The sequence below is a fragment of the Motacilla alba genome, chromosome 2, assembly GCF_015832195.1.
Source record: "Motacilla alba alba isolate MOTALB_02 chromosome 2, Motacilla_alba_V1.0_pri, whole genome shotgun sequence".
NCBI classification, from domain to species: Eukaryota; Metazoa; Chordata; class Aves; order Passeriformes; family Motacillidae; genus Motacilla; species Motacilla alba.
In genome coordinates this window covers 29,374,316-29,391,334 of record NC_052017.1, presented here as the reverse complement: position 1 = coordinate 29,391,334, position 17,019 = coordinate 29,374,316, and the positions used below count along the sequence as shown (strand labels likewise).

General features: G+C 39.4%; 1 protein-coding gene across 1 annotated transcript in view; it reads right to left on the bottom strand.

The window, feature by feature from the left end:
- Window positions 1-16,543, bottom strand: part of AHR (aryl hydrocarbon receptor) — a 62,232-nt gene extending 45,689 nt beyond the window's left edge. The window contains exons 1-2 of the mRNA XM_038124572.1: window positions 16,036-16,543; window positions 8,177-8,364 (exon numbers count right to left, since the gene is read on the bottom strand). Of these exons, the coding sequence (XP_037980500.1) occupies window positions 8,177-8,364; window positions 16,036-16,091 (244 nt within the window). The 5' untranslated portion in view covers window positions 16,092-16,543. The remainder of the gene's footprint in view (window positions 1-8,176; window positions 8,365-16,035) is intronic.
- Between the last annotated feature and the right edge of the window lie 476 nt (window positions 16,544-17,019).

Below are 17,019 nucleotides of genomic sequence, written 5' to 3'. Positions count from 1 at the left end.
ACTGTTTCTTTTTATACATCAGTACTAATTTCTATTATAAAGCCTAGGAATCAAAAGTGGTTTTACAATTCCCTTTACAATTCCCAGTTATTTTCTTATACATCAGATTCATTAGGGAACTCACCTCATGCAAACTTGGACCTGGAACTCAAACATTAACTCAAATTCTTTTTTTCCCCCTACTGAAACAGTGTCTTAACTTTATCTTCACTGAATAGATGGCTCAACAGCAGCTTCATAGGATTTTTGCCTGGGGAATTTTTCTACCATTTTAACTGTAAAAACAGTACTGTCAATTATATTCCATACATGAAAGAGGACAGTTTATTCTACTAGTAAAAGGCAATGTTGAGTTTTGCAACTACTGCAGTAAAAAGGTATGGAAGTGGGTTTGGAAGGTTTCTTTAAAGGACCATGCAATTCCAAACCTTAATGAATAAGCACTTTCTAACATAAATATCTCTTATTTAAATTGAGAGAGGAAAACATGCATTTCAGCAAAAGAGATGAAGTTATATTTTTATACCAATTCATAACTTCTCAGCAATTTAGCAGAAGGCTTTTTGGAATGACTGAATTATAGCAAGGGAATCAAGTGGGCTTTTGGAGGATTGCTTCCTTTCCAGACCAAGACTGCCATCTCACTACTCGAGATATGGTAGTTACTCTCAGTTTATTTCACTGCCAGAGCCCATGGGCTTATCTTGTTAAAAGCCTCATGCATGTCCTTGTTCTGGTAAAAGTAAACCAAACAACAAATTGTATAAGCAAAGAGGAAACTGGGGGCTACCCTTATTTTTTCCTGTAAATAAGTAAAATACAACATGCTAAAAAACGTGGCATAAAGAAAAGAATCAATGAAGGAAAGACACCATCCTTCAGTTTGTGGCTCAGATGGAGACACCAAGAGGAAAAAGGGAATTCATTCACAAAGCTAGTGTCTTCTGGTGGCCACAGGAATTGTACTGATGAAGATGAGACAACAGAGTTTGATGGGGAAGTCAGACTATTTGACCAGTCAGGCAGTGGACTTACTCCAGTAATCCTTACTTTATTCAATCAGTTAGAATTTGTCTTGAGGGGCCAAGTATGTATATATTTCAGCTCATTAGATGTTATACAATGCCATGCATAAAGTGTGCAGTACTGTGCAATTCAAAAGGCACATGGGTTGAATTTCAAGAGGCAATTATTCAGCGGAAAAAAATGAGCATCTCTTTGTTCAATTAAAAACAGAGTTTAGCATGCATCACTAAGGACAACTAATTCCTATTTGTAGGTCCTTTTTAATGTTCACAGCTGGCAGGCAGTAAACCTACATTTTCTTAAGGAGTTTCAGATAACTACTCATTCTAGTTCTTACAGTTTAGTTCATTTAGGTTTCTAGAATAACTATGGTTAAGTTTTATCATTAACATAATACCTTGTTAAACATACAGAGATTGGACACAGCACTGATGAGCAGGAACTCCCTAGAGACTTTTCCCAGGAAACATTTATCAATAGATTGCCTGAAACTTTGAAAAGCGCATTTGAAATTCATTATTTTTTAACTCTTTAAAAAGAGGCAAATTATTTAATTCATTATTTTTAATAATGAATTAATAAATTAAACAATTACAATGACCAAGATCTGGTAAATAGAATTAGCTTCTAGCTGGATCTCCAAGACCATTCACAAAGCAATCATTCTTTCAGCTAGTAGTTTATGAAAGCATTTACACAGCAGAAACTGTTCAAACAGACGTGAAGCTTTTGTTTACTCAGGAAAAACAAACAGTGTTAGAACTAGCTAGAACTGTAAACATCTACAGAACTCAATCATACATGTCTTATTTCCTGTTTGGCTGTATCTGTATTCTGATAAAGCAAAACTAGGGCATTTCTCCCATTGGCAAACACACACAGGAGGAAAACTGCTGAGTCACAAACAGCACAGACAGCAGCAAAAACTATTCCAGTATTAATAGATTATTTGTACACATTTTTAATGTGTATTCATACTGAAGCCTTAAATAACTAGGACATATTTCTAAGGTCATAGTCAAGCAAACGATACTTCTAAAAATTCAGATGGCTGAATCATGAAGCCCATGGAAGACAGATGTTGAAAGCCCACTGCAAGCTCTAGTTATAATTCTCCACTCAAATTGTCATTGGAGGAGGGAGCAACAGTTGTGGTGATTTGTATTATAAAACCAAAAAGCTCCACGTCACTTTAGGTGCTACAGTACATCAATATTGGTAGCAAAGATTACAACAATTGCAATACACAAGGCCAGAGAAGCAGTGGTACACCCTGAGTCTAGGCTTTTTCTCTTCCTACCTGATCCAGGTTTCATTGTCATATAACAGTGTCAATCTCCGTAACAATGGTGTTGCTAGAGCAGGATAAATTATATTTTAGGCTCTGACTTTGCAAACAAGAGTCAGGAATCCAGAGTAAAGCACAGAACAGTATGCTTAAAACTAATCTCCCTATTATCAAGGTCTACAGAGAAATAACAAATGCTCTGCATACTGGGACAGGGTTTTTAGGTAATTTTACAACAGCTTTGTGGAACATAAGAGGCTCCTACACTGACTTTTCATATGCCTTTGATTAAATAATACACATAAGGGCAGAGAAGAAGAGATAACCTTTCATGTCTCTTCCTTGCAAAGGGAGTTCTAACAATGATTAACACCAGTCAATGAAATACCAGAATGTAATAGGAAAAGAAAACCCAAAGAACATATTAACTGTTAGCATTTGTACCTGGTTTCTCCTCTTGTACTACAAATACAGAAACATTTGAAGTTCTTACTTTGTTATATAAACAGAATTTTCAATCTTAGGTGTTCCATTTGGGTTATATTAAATTGCATCAATCCATGGGGGTATAGAGCTGCCCAGCTGCATCAGATGCTTTGTGACACAGCACTCCTAAAAATAAAAGCTAAGATTGTGGAAACATACATATTTTCAGATTTAGAGTGATGTCACAGCTACATGGCTCTAATCATCATTTTTGAAGATCAGAATTTAGGACTTCAAAGCTTAAATCCCTATTTATCATCTGTTACGTAAAATAGAGGCTAAAATAGTCTGTAGCAGACAGTCCCAAATGGTCAGTGTAAATCTCAGGGGATTGGAGGCAAGGGGGGAGGTTTGGAGAAAAAAAAAAATTAAAAAAAAAAGAGACAAGCAGTGAAAGAACAAGCATGGATTAGGAAATAACACGAATGGTATGATAGTCTGATACTGAAATAACTATACAATTCCAAGGTTCACATTTTGTATTAATTTTATATTTGGACCAGGGGGAATACAGTACAAAAGGAAACAGAGTTGGTTTGTTTGGGTTGGGTTTCTTTCCCCAGCTATTTTTTTTCCTCCAACTCTCAGACAAGATTCAAAGAATTTAATTAAAAACTGTGAAAATTACTTCATGTGCATGGTATAAAATACCAGATACAGGAAAGGTAATTAGAGAACAGCCAAACTATGGGGTATTTTCTACCTTGGGTGTAGAAAAACGGCTCAAGACAGTCATGAACCAAGTAATACTAGCCAGGCCCACTAGAAGCTGCTGGCAGCAGCAAATTCCTATGCAGGATCCACATAAACATTCAAAAGCAGTAAGCGCAGCCTAACTCCACTGCTCTACAGGGCTTTAGCTTTTCCTGGTGTGGAGATCAAGTATCTGTGTATGCAGCAACAGGAGAAGGTAAAGGAGGTATAACATGAAAGGGAAGTCACACCTTCAAAAAATACATGAGGAAAAGTGCATTAGACACACACAGCAGGCAGAGATGGTAACTGTCTAAAATAAAAGCAAGTCAGGACAGTGTTACTGTGTTATCCTGGTCTTACTGGGCTACATTTAAAAAATTTTTGTACTTTCAGGTTTCTGCTCCAGACCGCCACCTGACACTTGGCAGAAAAGCTATCTATATCTGCTAGACTGGCAAGATGTTGCTGCCCTTCTCAGTGTGACAGAATAAACACATTGTCTCCCACTTTGCCTGCCTTTCCCATTTCTAGATCTTAGCCATACTCTCCAGAACAGGAACCACATTCAGTCTGTTCTCTCCAGCACATAGCATGATAGAACAGTGGGCATGACAGGAAAAATACATTATCAAAAAATATATTCTATGTGATGACAATGGCTGCACTGCAAATTTAAGCCATACGACACCAAGGAATGTGTGTTAATTATATTACAAAGTTAAAGAAAAAAGGCAATGCAAACTTAGTGGAAAAAATAGATCTTAATTATTTTGTTATTGCTGTGCTTGCCAGAATCCTGAGCATCCCACATAAGAAACCAATTCTAAACTAATTTTGAGCGGAAACTTTCTTCTATAAATGCAAAATACTGCCCAATAAGCAAGAGGGGGAAAAAAACTCAAATACTTTAAACCACAGGAATTCTTAGTGAAATGGATGAAAGGACAATTAATAAGCAACATGTTGAATTTTGTTTCTAATGTATTGATATGCACACATAGCACAGCTACTTCATTTTAGATTCTGCAAGCGTCTCCTTTATTCTCAGTACACCTTTAAAAAGAAAAATCATGCCCCTAACATAAAAAAGTGATCAGTCATACAAACTCCACTTTTAACCCTTTAATCTGTTTCCCAAGAACAATTATGAATGCTTTTCTTTACCACAGTAAAGTACTTAAGTGATTATCAATTCATCATATAACCAACGACCAAAGCTATAGGCAAAAGGGTTTTTTCCTTTAGTATGCGTGGGGAACACGGACTATGCCTAAATGATTGTCCAGTAGTGCTCCAGATGCTGAGCTCACACTAACCTGCATCCACACAAAGACCTGTTGTCCCACATTCTACTTTGTATTTTTCACTGCTGAATGCACACATGCATGGGCACTTAACAGCAAAAAGAACTGAAATAATACCAGGACAACACACAAAGTCTTTAATGATTGTCAGCAGACACCTGCCTGATTCATCCCAGTCTCTTATATATAAAAAGCTTGCCTTAAGCCACTTTCAGAAAGTATCTTACATGCACAAAATAAACACTCCAGCAGTGATTTAAGCTAACCTGCTTGACTTTGAGGACTGCTAATCCACTTCAGTACAGCAGGTAGAAGTGCACAGCTGAGAAGTGACACCATCCTAAACCACTTTTTAACTTTGACTTGCCACACAAGACTTTATAAAGAAACAGACTTGGTACTCAATCCACTACTACAATTTCCTTCTTGAGTAAGGTCAAATCTGTACATATAAAAGCATGCCAGAGTGCCTGACATGGGCGTACAGAAAGCCTGCTGACATCATGTGGACTTGAAACTAACCTGATCACACTAAACTATAGTGTATGTAAAGGGTCACTTAGTGGCACAATACCTTCATTATCAAAAATAACAATCAAAAGCAACTGCTCGACAGAATACAATCATTAACATTAAGATTTTTTGAGGTTGTGGAAGAGTAAGGTGCATGCACCTATTTCCTATAACCTGAAATACAGCAAGCATGCAGAGGTCCACCATATTTCACTAGACACTATAGAAAAACTCACCTGTCTGAAGCTCCAGAGAACACTCTGTACCACTCTATCATCTTAATAACTGGGATCAAGTGAAGGTGTTCTTTTATTTTACATATATACACACACACACACACACACACACACTCTTAGTTTTTAAATAACACCAAAAAAACCCTATAGGCATTTAAGTGAGGCCCATTTATTCAAATTGATGTAACTCTTTGAGATGTCTTTCACGAAACAGTTCTTTCTCCCCACAGACTTCCGCCTTCAGAAAACAGACATTCACTCTAGATTATTTAAACTTGGAAAAATGCAAGTGTTTTCTTTGAAAAAAATATCTATTGTTACAGCAAAAACTTGGGTTTCCTTTCAAGCAAGATCATATGATTACGCGTTTATATTTTACTTTCCGCAGGAATTTACACACCCCCCCATTTGCATCCTGTTATTCATTTAGCGTTTCCCTTCACTTCAGCATGCTGCGTTAATAAAGTGGAGCCTTGGCTCAGCCTGGGCACTCAAGGTGACAATCAGTGCTCTCTCTTGCATTTGTCAGATTTATTCTACAGGGTTTTCCGCATATATCCAACTACACAAAACTCTCTTTCAAAGAAACCATTCTGAGAGGCACTGCACAGACAGAGCATGAAAATCAAACTTAGAGCTTTTCATGGCTTTTTGCTAATTCTGTTCTTCAAAGTACTAATTTTTCTTTTGAAAGGTGAATTTTACTTTAAAAGATTCCATGTTATTAAGGACAACCAAAACAGTATAAAGACCTAATTTTCACTCTTCTGTCTGTCAATCATAAATTGGTTACTTTTGTTTATCTTCACCGAAGTCGTCGATGTTAGTCTTTAAATACCTTCAGATGGAGACTGATGCTAACCTGATTTGTAGTCCTACAACACAAAGATCTGAAAAGAAGTAGCAAAAAGATTTTTTCTGCTAATAAAACCCCTTAAGACAGCTTCTACTGAAGGTATCAGTTCTTTTTTTCCCCATAGAGAAATCATAGCCTTAAACTCTCATAGCCTTAAACTTTATTCCAGGACCTTCAAGGGCAAACTGGGGGATGAGGCAGGAAGAATAAAAATCAAGCAGAGCTATTGCACAAGAAATTGAGATGAGAAATTAATATTTACTTACATAATTCTATCCCAAGTAAGACAAAAACTTGCCATCTTGGAATTATTTCAGAAAACATCATTAAAGCAACCACAACAAAACACATTTCATTGAGATGAGAACTTCTTCAATTCCCCAAGAGAACACAGACAATAAAATAATTTCTTCTACAGCAGTCTACTTGAGATAACCTCTTGCAAAGATTTTCATGAAACTGATGTGCCATGAGAACTCTCATTGATGAGAGAAAATATTTGCATTTGAAAAAAGTACTGCTAGAAATATTTGGCCAGCTCGAGCCTTAGAGCTTAGACTTCATACTAAGAATTGTCCTGAACAAGCACAGGAATTAAGACATCTTGGATATATTCTTCAAGCAATAAAACACTGTAAATTCATAAGCACTAATAAACTGAAGCCAGTTGACACAATAAATGAAAACAAACATTCTGCATTCCTGCAGGAAAATGTGGAACTATCTTAGACAGGTTTCTTGAATCCTTTCATCCATGTTTTGGAGGCTGAGACAATCTTAAACTGATGAGGACAGAGGTTATTTTAATGCCAAAGAAAGTTTAAAAACAACTTGAAATTTCAAAATCAACTTCATTGCAATCAAGATTCTTTAGCTACAGCTGATCAATAAGATTTCATCTTCAATATAATAGCTGTAAAATCTCAGTGACTGGTAAAAGAAAAGGACAATTAATTAAATACAAGCTCCTTGCTTTATTCCTGCAATGAATAGGATCAGACTACTTCTGCCTTTCAAGAAACTGGCATGAAGCCAAGCAGTGCATCCCCCCCTACAGAGCAGCTCAGGTAGCAAAGGAGAGAGAGGGACAGGACTCCTTGGCCAGCTCGGAGGTGACCAAGGACACACACTTCTGACCCCACAACTACTCTTAGGGCTGCTGTATTACCCTGGCCAAGACTGGGGTCAGTGCACACCTGCCCACATAACTGGAGAACCTTAGCTGCCGTATTAATGCCTCGTGTCCTGCATTAATCAGGGCTTGGACACAGGAAACATTTTGTCTCTACTCTTTACAAGACATCTTTGAAATAAACTGTAAGAAGGGGCACTATCAATTACTTTATATCAAAGCAAAGTCATTTTTGATGAATCATTAAGCAAAATACAGCTGGATGGGAAGTCCTATGACGTATTTTGAAACAGTAAAAATTTTACTAAGGCAATTTTCAGAGGGGGAAAAGAGAAATCTCTTGGGTATCTTTGACAGTCTGATGAAAAGGATTGGAGGACTCATTACAAGCAATATTACTTCCAAATGCAAAGCTTTGAATGACTGGTGACCTAAGTGAAATATAAGTAGTTACATTTGGTTTCAAGAAAGTGGAAAGCTTACTTTACAGAGTTACATTGTATATATTCATGCAACTGGAGGTTCCATTAAAATGCAGATAAATTTAACAGTTTTAAGCACTTAAACAGCTGAAATCAGCATACAGTATAAACTGAATTTTACAAGCAGTTCAAACCCAAATAAATTGACAATGCTTACCATCAAAAAAACTTTTCGCTCTCAGGTAACTGACGCTAAGCCTAAGCACAGACAGCTTATCCAACTTGGCGATCACATCCTGAGGGAAAGGCAGCAGGCTCGCCAGGCGGTCCAGCTCCGCATTCAGGCGGTCCCTGTGTCTCTTGGAGGGATTGGATTTGACTCCTTCAGCTGGGGACGGCTTTACACTGTGGCAGAAAAACAAACACAATGTAAACGCCAGCTCCTTTCCAAAATGAAGGCAAATATTTGCTGTGCCTAATGTTATATATTGTCTCAAACTGTAATAACCAAAATGTTTTCCCGAGTGACTCTGTTTCCCACTGGAAAACAAAAAAAATAACCTAAAAATGGCCTAATCTCCCCTCCAACACACACATTGTTAAATGAAGCAGTTTGATCTACAATGTCTACTTGAAGTTTTGAATGAACATTCAAAACCTTTGAGATTCAGCAATTTTTATGAAAATCTTCCTATGTTTTCAGTCAAATATCACTTGAGTTGTTCCAAATGTTAGTATTCCAAATATACCGATAACTTTCATTATTATCTGTGTACAAATAAATTTGATGGTACACTTTTTCACTTCACTAACAATTTCTCACATATGTCCTTAATTTTCATCCGTTTGGAACAGGCTAGTATTAATTGAATATAACAAAAGTTTTAATAACTTCCTAGACATCCAAAACTATACTAAAAACCATGAGATATAGCTCAACCAGCATGTAAAATTTTTGCAGGAAACACTGGGAGCTCATCCCTTAAGTCATCTAGCAGTTGAAGGCATTTCATTTGAGTACAGCATGGCAAAAGCATTCCTTTGTACAGTACAAGGAACAATTTAAAAATCTTTGTGTTATGAATTACATAATGAAGTTTTTGTAAACTTGTTATTTTTCATTCATATCCACCCTGAGCTCCAATTCCAGATACCTGGATACTCACCCCTTCCCACATACACAGAAGTCTGGGAAAAGGTTTAAACCCCTACTCATTAAAATTACAGCTAGTCATTACAAGCCAATACTGAAACCAAATAATTTATCTGCCTAAGCCATAGTACATTTTATGTTCTTTATTAAACAGTCTTCCAATTAAAGAGTGAGTCATTGTCACTTTTCTAGTACTGCAGTTCCACGTGAGATCTACAGCAGCTATCAATTTGTGCTGCTCTCACAGAAATGTTGGTTCTGCAAGATGCATCACTCAAAAATACTGAGCAGAAAGACATACAGCAGCTAATTTCTTCAGTATTTCATTTAATCTGCTCCCAACTGTCATCTTTATATCAATTACATGATGAGCAATTGCAAAAGCTCCAATAGTTATTTTTGCCACTGCTTGAAGTAAACCACAGAAAAAAGTAATTTCATCTTGTATTTTCAGTCAAACGACTACTGATAGAGTGGACACTCTTATTTTTAGCTTGCTTTTATTTTATGTTTCAATTACACCTCTTGTTGTAAAGCCCTTCTTTTAACAGCTATTGCTTATGCAACTGCCAGTTGTCCAAAACTTGCACTTAAGCCTGGCTGCCTGCTCCCCAGCACTACAACTGCCTTTCCACTTTAAAGGAGCCTTATGAGGAGCCTGGAAATGCAAAGATGTCATAATGTAAAATGCTGATAACAGACAGAAATATAATGCATCACCAGAAATTACTTCCCAGATGGATAAAGTTAAATTTGCTGCAGAATAAATATTGTAAATTAGTAGCGCTTTAGCCTAAAAACATTTGAAAAGTGGGCAAAACAGTTGAATCAAGAATTAGGAAAATTCTTTCTCTTTAAAAAAAACATAGATTTATCATCAATGTCAATGGATGACTAACTACTTGGTTAGATGGGTGCTTCAGACACAAATCATGACTTTGACATCAGCAGTTCACCATATTCCCAAGTGAGCATTAAAAAATTTGGCAAGGTTTTCTTCATATTCTCTTATGCCGGTAGAAAATTAATTTGTACAAGCCATATAATTAGCAAAATTTACATATAGCCCTAAAAAAAATAACATTAAAAATCATCAAATATTAGCAGCAACATTAAAGGGTATTTCTTAAATATTTTTATGTATTAGAATGTTTCTAAATGTAGAAACAAAATAATGAATTTAAAACATTAAGCATGTAACAATTGTATAACAACCAGTGAACAGCTAACTACTATCAAATCAAAGTGGTCTGCTTCTAAAAAGCAGAGGACCCCATTTAAGACAGGCAAAATTTGCAAAATATATCAGCACTAAGTAACAGGCTTTTCTATCTTAACAACTGTCCCCTGCTTTGCTTAAAACTTGCAAATTGACAAAGTACCTAAAAACTATGTTCAATTTGCAGTCATCTCATCAGATTGTCAGTTAGATGTGATTGTTTTTCTACTTTACATTTACTTTCTAAAACTTCTCTCACTTTTATCTAGCTCAAAGCATTTCGGAATACTAAGTTACCTGTATTTGCATCATAAATCTTGCCATATTGTCTGCCCCAAATCAAACACAGATTATCCCTAATTTTCCCCTTTGTCGCCCAAATCAAATTCATTTTATAAAAATGGATCCTTCAGTGATGAAGGGAATGAAGGCAAAAATGCCAGGGGCATAAGCAGCAACTCAACCATTTTCCATCCATTTATATAAGCCCTCGATGCTAAAGATGGCCCAGATTCAATGTAGAAAATTGTCTTCAAGGCAAATTATGTGCTATGTCAAGATTAAATCCATGCATGTGCTTTATTTAAAAGGAAAATTAGAAAAAATACTAAAAGAAGGAATGTGTTTAAGCTGATCTTTCCATTCCTTATCTTCCACCTTTCATAGGAAATCTGAATTCTCTAACCAGAGGCCAGAGGTCTCTGTACACTCGGTGCCTCTGGACTTATCTACAATCCTTGTCACCCAAGAACTGCAAGATTAGCAAGAACACTTAATTTTTTGATTTAACAATTTTAAAGGATTTCCATCACAACACCAGCTGACTGTTGTTTTCACAGGTCTGCTACAGCATAACTCATTAGAAGTTTTCACTACACATGCTCATCACATGCACCTTCATAGACATTAACCTTAAATGTTTAAAAAGTGCACAGTTACCCGAGTCTTAATTATTATCAAAAGGCCAAAATAACTTCCAATATTTACATGCTCATTTGTATTATTTTAAAGGGAAATTTTAGTAGTTTCTGAGAAAATGCAAAGAGAGAACAAGTTTATTTTGTTTTATTATGTTCATAACAACATGAACACTGGGGGAAAAAAGTAGAAAACTTAACAGCCAAGCACTAAAAGCATAATACCTTGGTAACATGACTGAAGTGTGAAATGAAATTAGAGAACAAATAAATGTGCAGAGAGAACACTACATAGAGAGAGACACGTTTTAAAAAACCTAACTTGTTAAAAACCCCTACTTATTAGTCCATCAGAACTCTCTTATTCCTTAGGAAAGAGTGATATAAGGAAAAACATACAAGCCACCTAACTAATAGATTTCATGTTCTCAGCTTTGAATATTTTTCATCTCATATTTAATAGTAAATGCAAAAACATATCTTTTTCCTATGCACAGGATTTCACTCAGTGGAGGCCAGGTATATAAAATCAGTTATGACACTAAGCAAGTAATGGAATTCTAAAATTTATATATTTATTTACTTTAGCAACTAAAAAATACTTCTAAGCGTTTACTCTTATTTCCCACACTGAATTTACGATTACTGAAAATTCAGCTGATGATTTCTTTGGAAACAACAAAGAAGAATTACAGACCATCAACCTCTTAAAGTTACTGTCAACCAATCTTAAAAGGACAGAGACCCTTTCCAGTGGCTCTTTCAGCAGAGACTGAAACCAGTCAAGATTCAAACTGCTGAAGGGATAAAGTTGTTTTATTAAAAAAACCTCAATCAGTGGCATACTACTCATCTGATGCTAGGCAACTATTTGTCATCCAGCAGCAAATAGTTAGTTCAAGTTGTTTTGGTGCATAAAGGATTCAACCAGAGTGACAGAAACATCCAGAACACCACTCAAGGATGAAAGTTTGACACTCCGTTTTAACATATTTCACAACTTTCTAAGATAACAAGCCAGTATTAATTGGCAAAACAGAAACAAAAATTTACGTTCCTGTCTACTGACCATGTTACTTTTATACGTATACCTCCATTGGATGCAGATTCTCTTTCTAAAAAGTATTCTTTTGCAAGAAACATTAACCAAAACATTAACCATCAATCAAAAAACCCACAAAACTTAAAGCAAGTGACTTTTAACAGTAAAGTCACTTAAAGCAGTGATTTTACTACAGGTAACATACAGTTACCCCAAGACTGACAAAAACATATGTAAGATGTTTATTCTACGTGAGACAACAGTCTTCCTACTTCCATTTCAAATAAGAGGTGCAGACTGTTTTGTGGCAGATACTTCTTTATACAAAGGAATATTTCAATGATTATTTTTCTTTTCTGATGAACTTCCTTTTTGAAAGCTTATTCTGGCACTTTTTGTTTGTTTGCCTTGAATGAACACATAAATAGTTCCATTTTTTTAAATTAAAATGTCTGCTCTGCTTTCTAACACTACTAGGACTACTCATTATTAAAGATCAATCAGTCAAAACTCTGGAGTACTTAATGTCACAAATACATTTAAGATAACAAAGAAGAAAACCCTCTCATAATTTTTTTTTAATTTGGTCTACTAGATAAACAAATCATTATGCTTTTTGCTTCTGCATAGCATGAAACATTTACAACTCCCCACCCCATTCCTTGTCTATTACATTCATCCAGTTATACAAAACAATTCTTATCCAAACACTGAAAAAAAAGAAAAACAAACCAAATCAGAGGTAGTACCTAGAAAGACATAAAAACTGCAAGTTGGAGCTGTACTTACATAATACCTTCATCTCACTTTAAAATCTATCTGCAGTAAACCCCACTTCCATAAAACTTGCATTTTTTCCCTCCAACTACAAAGCTACTATATTAGTTCCCTTAATAATCACTAGACAAAAGAAGCTGAAGACTTGGAAAAAAAAAGAGAAAATCAGAAAGCAGGGGCCACGCTTTGCTCCCCAAGCCTCAGTGGGGGAGTGGAACATCCCCCAACCCTGCTGCCACCAGGGGGACTCACAGGGTTTAAACCTTAAAGAGGGAGGAAATTGAAAGACTCCAAGGTACTGAGAAAGTGATTTCTGTAGCATATTACAAGCAATTGCAGTGCACGTGTTTAGCATCTTTTTCTTCTTTCCCCTTACATGACAAGATAACAAGATGAATTGCAGGAACAACTGCCTATTATGTTCCCCCGCAACTGCGTTTCTTTTTCAGCTGCAATGCTGTAATTCCCAACCAAATCAAAAAAGCACATTTCAACACTTGCACAGTCAGAAAACAGCCTGTGATTCCCTCTCAAATTCAGCTTTCTACAGGGCACATAGTAAAAACTATGAGTTGTAAGGAGGAAGTTTCTTCAATTGTTATAGAGTTATGACCATGGCTTCCATGAGTTATCTGTACCTGAAACAAGAAGTATTTCTTCTGTTTAATTTTTTTTCCCATGGCAACTATGTCATTATATTTAGACCTTCTTCCATTTATATAAGCTGTCTACACATCTTACTAATTATTATGCTCCATTAAGAGGTACATATATGACAAATAAAACATTAGAACTATCCACAGATATAATCTCTTCTACAGAAGATACTAGTCCTAATAATGTATCCCCTCTACCTTTTTCCATTTTTTTTTTCTGAATAACTGAATTCTACTGAGGAGAGGAAAAATTGAATTTAAACAGGTTAAAATGACAGTAGTGTCAAACCTTTATTAGCCAGCAACAAGTACATCTTTCCTCTCTCCTGCAATCAGTTTAAAAAGGCTTAATGCCTGTCTCTTTTTTTTTTTTTTTTTTTTGGCCTAAAAGTGTGATCTGTATGTAGTTATTTGAGAAATCAGAGCCCTCTGACCCACTAACAACATTCTCCAAGGCTGGCCCAACAGAAGCAGCAACCAAAGAATATAAGGTATTTTGAGAAGAAAAAAAACCACATGAACATGATAAATGTGTTAAAAGCAAGATAAATGTCTTACATAAAATAATCTCCAGTAACCCAAGCAAGGTGGGTTAATAATTAGCCTCCATTTCAATTACAGGTGAACAAACTGCTTCAATATGAATGCGTTTATTTTGAGAAGAAACTTCTCCCTCTGATCCTAAGACCAATAGATAAATAGCTCCCCTTAGTAATAAAGCTTCAAGTTCAACTAATCACAGCAGTTCAGCCAACTTACATAACAAGAAGATACAGGGAAAAGGATTACTTACCTAGACACTACAGTAAGGTAAAACAAAAAGGTTTCACATCCTCCAACCAAGGCTAACCAAAATTTAATAATAAGCTATACATTAAGTGATCTTACCAGCAAGGCAAAACATCTCACCTTTCACAATCAGAACATTTGCCTTTAGCTATTAGTTGTCTACAAATGCCACCAGTACATTTCATTTCCTCATGGCACTGATTTCCTTCTTAAAAATCCAAATCTACAGTGTGAATTTAATTAGGTACCTCTACATTTTTTATTTGGAAATGAACGGTCAAAAAAGCAGGCACTGGTCTTTTCACAATTAATGCATTTTTTAGCAGGGGAATTATATATATACACATATATATAAACATACACACATTTTTAGACTTTTTTTCCTAATTTGTGGGATAAAAACCCAAGCTATGTACATGCATTCATTTTAACAACTCCAACCATAAAGAAGCAAGCACTCAAGCTAATTCCCCTCACCCTCAGACTGAGTTGTCTGCTGTGAATCTAAAAACATATCATTCACAATACGATTTCATCAAATATTTTCCATTCTCTCCTTCTATGCTTTTGCAGCCCTTGTAGTTATTTTACATCTACAGAAGTAGCCCACAGAAATGCACTTGGATTTTTTGAGCTTTGCTTATTTTTCTTGCAACTTGGTAGTTTACCTTTGCTACTTTTTATGACCTAGAGATTCTTGACTTTCAGTTGAAAGTGCAAGTTAAGCATCTCTTCTAGCCTAAAAATTCCCCTCTCACGAGAGCAATGTTTTAGTGAAGCATATAAAACCTAGGATGCAAACCTAAAGCAGGTGCAGCAAACAAAATTACTCCGGCACTAAACTGTTCCCACAGTTTCAAAAATATAAATTAATAAACAAAAAGCCACTATATAGCCAGGCTTCCTTTTTTTTCCTTTCCTCTTCCGACTGGTCTACAGCACTTGGGTTTCTTTGACTGCACAAATAAACGCATCTCATGCGGTACCGGAGGATTCAAGAGGAGGGCTCAAGCCGGGGGTTCAGCCCTCTCAGGCAGGCCCTAAACAGCGGGAACCGGCCAAGCGTTTCCCGACGCCGACCCCGCGTTCCCCGCAGAGACACCTGAGCGGGCCGGCGGCCGCGCGGAGCGGGAGCGCGGCCCCCGCCCACGGCACCCACCCGGCGGGGCGAGCGCAGCCACCGCGCGGAGCCGTCACCTCAGATGCCTCCCAATCTAGGTCAGCCGGCTGCGCCGCGCTGCCGGCACCGCTCCCTCCTTCCAGCGCCCCGACCCTCCGCGCCCCGACACTCCCTTCTTTTTTTTTTTTGTTTTCGGGGTGGGAGGAAAAACCCTGAAAGCAGTAAGAGTCCTGCCGGCATCCCGAAGTAGCAGCACTCCCGGCGTCCCTGCACCGCACCGCCCCACGCCGCCCCCGCCGGGCCCCCGCGGCGCGGTGCGGAGCAGGACGGCGCGCCCCCGGGAAGCGCGGCGCTCGCTCTCCCCTCCTCGCCTCGCCCCTCTCCCGCCCGCGGGGCCGCTTACATTTTCTGCACAGGTTTCCGCCGCTTGCGACTGGCGTAGGTGACATTAGGGTTCATCCTGCCGCGGCTCTAGCGCCCCGCGCCGCGGGCGCCGCCGGCCGGGGGCCGCCGCCCCTCCTGCCCGCCTCGCCCCGGCTGCCGGGAGCGGGCGAGCCCCACCGGCGCCGCAGCCCTCGCCTCGCCTCGCCTCGCTCCGCCCGCGGGCCCCGGTCCTGCTGCCCGCGGCCGCACGGAGCTCGCTCGCTCGCTGTGGCGGTGGCGCCTTCCCCGGGCGGGCGAGAACGGGAGGCGGAGGCGCTGCGGGGCGGGTTCCCAGGTGATCGGCGGCGGCTACACCCACTCGCCGCCCCCGGAGGGCACAGGTATGGGGGCGGTCGGGGCTTTCCAGCGCCGCTCGCGCCGCGTCTCCCCGCCGAGGCGACGCCGTCTCCCTGTCGGCTCCTCTGCGGCGGTGGGAGGGTGCGCGGCGGGCTCTGCACCCCGGCGCGGCCGCCGTCTGCTGGCCGAGCGCCTGTCAGAGTGCGCGGCGCCGGGACCGCCCCGCACCGCCCGGCCCGGCCCCGCGCTCGCTCCCGGCCGGGTCCCGCCCCGCCCGGCTGACAGCCGCCACCGCCCCCTCGCCGGGGAGGCCCCTCGCGGCGGCGGGCGCAGGGAGCAGGGGCGGCCGCGCCGCCATGTTGGGAAGGTCACGCGAGGAGAGGGAGGGCGGCGGGAGCGCTCCGGGCTGGGCGCGGGGATGGGGAGGCGGAAAAACCCCGAGCCTCTGGTGGCCGGGGAGCGATGCCAGCGGGGCTGCCGCGCCCAGTGAGGAGGAAGGTCAGCTCCGAGCGCTCATGTAGCCCCGATAACAGAAAATAATCGGGGGGGGGGGAGGGGGAAATCACAGCGTTAAGGTTGAAAGACAAATGACACCATCTCAGCGGCACCGTGAGAACCGTGTCTGTCACTCCACCTCCCCCGCCCCCCCCCTCTTCCCGTCTCCGCC